The 6,136-nt window shown below is 47.4% G+C and overlaps 1 protein-coding gene across 1 annotated transcript; it reads right to left on the bottom strand.

Moving 5' to 3' along the window:
• On the bottom strand, positions 1–2,146 carry LOC8070421 (putative E3 ubiquitin-protein ligase SINA-like 6). The gene is made up of 4 exons (XM_002455225.2): positions 1,969–2,146; positions 1,549–1,677; positions 728–1,421; positions 1–367 (listed from the first exon to the last, which is right to left on the bottom strand). Exons 2-4 carry the CDS (start codon positions 1,654–1,656, stop codon positions 120–122), a joined length of 1,050 nt encoding a protein of 349 aa, XP_002455270.2. The 5' UTR covers positions 1,657–1,677; positions 1,969–2,146; the 3' UTR covers positions 1–119.

Genomic DNA, 6,136 nt, shown 5'->3' with positions numbered 1-6,136 from the left:
TCGAGCGCTTCAAAACACACATTGAATTTTGTGTAATCAGAATCACACAATGAATTTTGCTTCGAGCGATTCAACACACACATTGGAGAAATTCCAAGCCCATAGCAACAAACCGGCAATCACCTAGTTAGTTTGTAAATGGCCGGGTAGGTGGCTTGTACATGCCCCGGAACTAACCACAACTTCAAAAGGCACCAATTTCTCAAGAGTCTTGCAATTACGATACTGACAATTGACAAATGGAATGCAGCAAACCTAACCCGGAAACCCAGTATATAACTAGGAAATCTTCCATGACATGAAGTTCTCCCAGCCATACGGGTGACTAGTGGCGAAGAAGAACACATGTTGCTGCATGCCTTTGATTCTACATCAGATAAAAGCAAAAGCAGCCATCAATCACCATGAGACCATGCCATGAACACAAGACCAAGAACAAGCAAACAGACCTACGCGGCTACAAGGCAACACGACGCGCAATCCATCGACTTCACTGCAGAGACGCTACCTACTTACCTAGAGCTCGTCTTCAATGCCAATGCCAACATGACAGCCATTGTGGCGGAGAAAACAAAAACTGGCAGCACCAGCAACGATCAAATGTTTCCAGTGAGAGGTGCCTAAGCCAACATGCTAAACTACTCCAGTACGTGTCGAATTCTGGAAATGGACTGTCTGACTTCTGATTTCTGAACATGAACATGGACTCATGGAGTAGGAACACTACCTAGGGCATTGTTGACCGTCGAACTCTGCACATGGACGTTGGCGTTGATGGAGTTGAAGAAGGTCCAGTACGCGTCCGGCACGAAAAGGAACTCATCAGTAGGGTATTGCCCCGCCCAGCTGCGCATGCAGGGCACCGAGCCTGATGCCGACAGCGAGAGGGAGCCGGGTTTGCCGGCACCGCACACCTTCAGCTTGTACTCCAGCAACTGGTTGGCCGCAGGGCGCGGGCCAAGGCAGACCACCGACAACGACCGGCCCGAGCGAATGTCCCCGCCGTTGAGTAGCAGGAACACGCGCCGGTCCACCGGGTCCAGGAGCACCTTGAACGGCCTGCTCCGGTGCAGCGACCCCCGCCACGCGGACCTGCCGAACCTGACCTCGTAGTCGAGGCAGCTGTGGGCGTCGTGGATGTGGTCGTAGAGGAGCAGCCCGGAGTAGGGGCACCCTTGGAACGGGCACTTGGACGGCGCATGCTGGCAGAGGAACGCCTCGTGGTGCCGCCTCTCGGTGTGCATGAGCAGCTCCGTACACCCGTGGCTCCTGAACGAGCAGGGGAGGGCCAAGGCCAAGCTGGCCATGGCGTTCTCCAGCCCCCGGCAGCGGATGTCACCGACGACGGGCTCGCGGCAGGACGGGCAAGTCCCATGGATGTGAACCCGGCAGGCATCACACACGACGTGCCCGTTCTTGCACTGGCCAACAAACACATGACGAATGAACGATCAGATTCACCATTGCGCGCAGCCGCGCGGCCGCAAGTGCACACGCACGCAATTTGATTCTTCAAAGTGAATGAAATGCTGAAAGATGTGAGCTTGCCTGGAAGATGGGTCCTTGGAACAGGGAGAGGCAGATGGGGCACTCAAACGCGTCCAGCTCCTCCATCGATTTTCTCGCCGGCCGATCTTTCTCCTTGCTTTTCACCATGGCCCCGTTTGGTTTCACCAACTAAAATTTTTAGCTAACTAAACTTTAGTCACTTTAGAAGTTTCAAACACATTGACTAAAAGTAGCTAAAATAGTTTAGTTCAATTAATCACCCAAGAGTAGCTAAAATAATTTTAGCTTCCTAAAAGTTAGCAAGGGGAACCAAACAGGCCACATGGGTATTCATAATATCAAATGAGTGTCAATTTTTTTAAGGAAAAAAAAAACAAAACGAGACCCTGTCCGTGCTCCAGCTGCAGTGTCCGTGGTATTCAAGCAGTGTTTTCAGGAGTTTTAAATGGCATTCCAGACCTGAGACCTTCACGTCGCGCCGCGTCACAAGGCACCATGCCGCCAGCCACCTCCGCGGTCCGCGCTCGTGCCTTGCAGCACCGTCGCCCACAGAGGCCGCAGCCGGCAGCCCCGTCCCGGCGCACCGCAGCAGCCGCGCGCGTTGCGGCCCCAAGCCCGAGCCGGCCGGCTCCCGCCGCCGCCGCCTCGCGCACGCGCAGTTGCACTCCCGACCGCCCGCCCGCCCGCCGCCGCCGCCGTGCCTCGAACAGGAGCTGCCGCCCGCCGAGCCGGTCGCGCGTTAGGGTTTGGGTCGAGGTTGGGGATTTGGGCGAACAGTGTTTGGGACAGAAGGAAGGACCGCATTGGGCCTTCATGGGCCATGGGCCGTCGGGTGGGGGAGGGAAAGGAAGAAATTAGTTTTTGAGCCGTATCCTGCACAAAATACTCATTTTATTTTAACATTTTCTTTTTCAACACATATATACATGTATAGACAATATGTATAAAAAATTGTCAAAAATTTTGGGTATCCTTTTTTTATAAGTAAAATTTTGGGTATCCATAGAGTTAAAGCCCAATTTGGTTTGGTTTAGGTCTTATTTAGTTCCTAAAATTTTACGACACATGTATAGAGAATTAAATATAGATAAAAAGATAATTAATTTCATAGTTTGTCTATAATTTGCGAGACGAATCTTTGAGACTAGTTAGTCTATGGTTGGACAATTATTGTCAAATACAAACGAAAATGCTACAGTTTAGCTCCTTTCCCGAAAATTTAGCTCCTTTCTCGAAAAGTTTTTGGGTACAGTTTAGCTCCTTTCTCGAAAATGGTACAGTTTAGCTCCTTTCCCGAAAAATTTTCTTTTGTATTTGGTAATTCTTGTCTAATCATGGACTAATAACTAGGCTTAAAAGATTCATCTCGCAAATTATAAATAAATTGTGCAATTAGTTATTTTTTTATCTATATTTAATGCTCTATGTATGTGCCATAAGATTCCATGTGATGAAAAATCTTGAGAAAATTTTGGATTTTGGGTGGAACTAAACAAGGCCTAAACTTTAGTGTAGCTAGGGATTAAACTTTAGTCACACGTAGGGAGCTAGGGTGTTTGATTTAGGTGACTAAAAGAGATTAAACCTACTTGTATGCACCAAAACTACCCTATTTATTGAATGGTGTGGATGGGCTGATGAGAGGTAGCCCCCATTCAAAGTGGGGTTGTAGTAGTCCTTTTTGGTTATTTTTGGACGACTAGTAGGTAACTAAAGTTTCTTTTAATCTGAATCTTTGGCTCTAAAGTGACTAAAGGGATTAAATTTAGGTGACTAGTAGGTGATTTACCGCTAAACTGTGTGCTTAGTTTTTGTTTTCATCTATAGTTAATGTTTCATGCATGTGCCACAAGATTCGATGTGACGGAGAATCTTGAAAATTTTTTGGTTTTCAGGGTGAACAAGGCACTGGAAAAAGAGGCACAGGCGTCCGCACAGCACAGCAGCACGACTAGTCGACTACGCACAGGGTGACACGAGTAGTAGAACACTGAACACACCACGCATGCAATGCGAGAGCCAGCGGCTAGTACGTACATGGGTGCACGTCGCCGCAGAGCAGAGGCAGAGATGCTTCTTGCTACTCCGGCACGCGGCTGGTAGCGTTTAGGGCCTGTCGTCGATGACAGCCGGCGGTGCCGCCACCATCTTCTTCACACGGACGATGACGGAGACGCTGCCGGATGAGCCCCAGGAGGCGTCCGGCACGAAGAGGAAGCCCTCGGGCGGGCGAGGTAGTCGGGCCCCGCCCACCGCCCCACCGGGCTCTCCGGCGGCGCGCCACCTTCTTCTTCACGGGGCGTGGGTCAACATAGATGAGCACGAGCGAGCGGCCCGAGGGGACGTCGCCGCCGTTGAGCAGCAGGAAGACGCACGCATCGGACCCGTGGAGGAGCACCCGGAAACGCCATGCTCCGGTACAGCGTCACCGTTGCCTCCCGGAAGAAGCCGACTGCGGCGCCCGGGTCGTCGCCCCCAACACGGTGCGCGTCGCGGATGTGGTCGCGGAGGAGAAGGCCCGAGTAGGCGCAGCCCGGGATCGGGCACGGTGCGCGTGGTGGCAGTAGCCAGTAGGCGGCCTCGTGCGCGCGCGCTTCCTCACGCCGGCGTAGGGGACCTTGCTCCTTGCACTTGGCGTTGGTGAAGCCGCAGGGGACGAGCATGGCCGCGACGACGGTCTCCAGCGGACGGCAGCGGATGGCGCCGATGGGTCGCTGCAGGACGGACACGTCCCCTTCACGCGGTCGCAGTCGCAGCAGCCTTGGCACGCCGCGTGCCCGATCTTGCACTGCATCTGATGGAACAGGTAGCCACGTGTGGTCAATATTGCTTTCAAGATGACCGAGAGAGAGAGATGGTGGAGCAGCTCTGCGGAGTACTGTCCGGGGCTTCTTGGGCGTGTAGGCGCCATTGGCCTCGTCACATTGAATCTTTGGTCGTATGTATGAAGCTTTAAATATAGATAAAAATAAAAACTAATTGCACAGTTTACCTGTAATTTATGAGATGAATTTTTTGAGCCTAGTTACTCCATGATTGGACAATATTTGTCAAATAAAAACAAAAGTGCTACAGTAGCCAAAAACCCAAAATTTTGCCAACTAAACAAGGCCTTACTTCAAAAAATTTTTGCAAAATAGGAATACTAGCACTTTCGTTTGTATTTGACAAATATTGTTTAATTATGGACTAACTAGGCTCAAAAGATTCGTCTCGTCAATTTCGACCAAACTGTGTAATTAGTTTTTATTTTCATCTATATTTAATACTCCATGCGATTCGATGTGATGGAGAATCTGAAAAATTTTGCAAAATTTTTGGGAACTAAACAAGGCCCTAAAATCTTTTTATTTTCAAAATTTTTCACCATCTTACAACATATTTCCTCTATACTCAGGCCTTGTTTAGTTCATGCTGAAAACCAAAAAATTTTCAAAATTTTCTCACACATCAAATCTTACGACACATACATGAAGTATTAAATATAGACAAAAACAAAAACTAATTACATAGTTTGTCTTTAAATTGCGAGACGAATCTTTTGACCCTAGTTAGTCTATAATTAGACAATATTTACCACAAACAAAAGAAAGTGCTACTAGCGAAATCCAAAAAAAATTCACATCTAAACAAGCCCTCATAAAAAAGTTGTTTAGCACAATGATACGGTCTTTAAAACCTAACTTTGACTCCTTATTTTTATAAAAATATTTATCCAAAAATGGTATATGTATATTTTTATCAAAGTATTTTTCAAGACAAATCTATTCATATAATTTTTATATTTCCAAACTCAATAAAAATTATTCATGATTTGTATTATCAATTTTTGACCTAAACTTTGTCTAAAATGGCTTTATTTATAGTTTATAAGTATAGAGGGAGTATGCAAGGCCTTGTTTAGATCCGAAATTTTTTTGGTTTCTGACACTGTAGCACTTTCGTTTTTATTTGACAAACATTGTCCAATCATAGAGCAACTAGGCTTAAAAGATTTGTCTCGCGATTTACAGACAAACTGTATAATTAGTTTTTGTTTTCATCTATATTTAATGCTCCATGCATGTGCCCCAAGATTCGATGTGACGGGAAATCTTGAAAAGTTTTTGGTTTTTGGAGTGAACTAAACAAGACCTTAAGAGGGTGTTTATTATAGATGCACTGTAGCTCTTTCATTTTATTTAAACAATATAAACTAATTAGGCTTAAAAGATTCGTCTTGTAAATTACACTCTATCTGTTGTTTTAATTTTATAAATAATTTATATTTAATACTTCATATATTTAAACATTCCATGTGATATGGATTAAAGTAACCACAGAAACCAAATAGGGCAAAACAAGCTCTAATCGGCCTCACACAATGGACCCACTCCACTTCCCTCTCCACTAGTACACGTGTACAACCTCACCGCTTGGCCATGTCTTCACAGCAGCAGCAGAAAGAGCAGGACGGGGAGCTCGCCAACGGCGCCAAGAAATCCAGGGCGCTGGCCATAATCGACGGCGTGCTCAAGCAGGAGCAGCGCGGGCAGAGGGAGGAGACGAGGCAGGCCAAGGCGGGCAGGGACAGGGAGCTCTAGTGGCGGAGGTGCAAGCCGTGGAGGAGCCGCAGATCAACATCCGC

This window comes from Sorghum bicolor, chromosome 3, assembly GCF_000003195.3.
Source record: "Sorghum bicolor cultivar BTx623 chromosome 3, Sorghum_bicolor_NCBIv3, whole genome shotgun sequence".
In the NCBI taxonomy this organism is placed as follows: Eukaryota; Viridiplantae; Streptophyta; class Magnoliopsida; order Poales; family Poaceae; genus Sorghum; species Sorghum bicolor.
The sequence above is the reverse complement of the archived record's forward strand: the minus strand, read 5'-3'. Positions and strand labels throughout refer to the sequence as shown.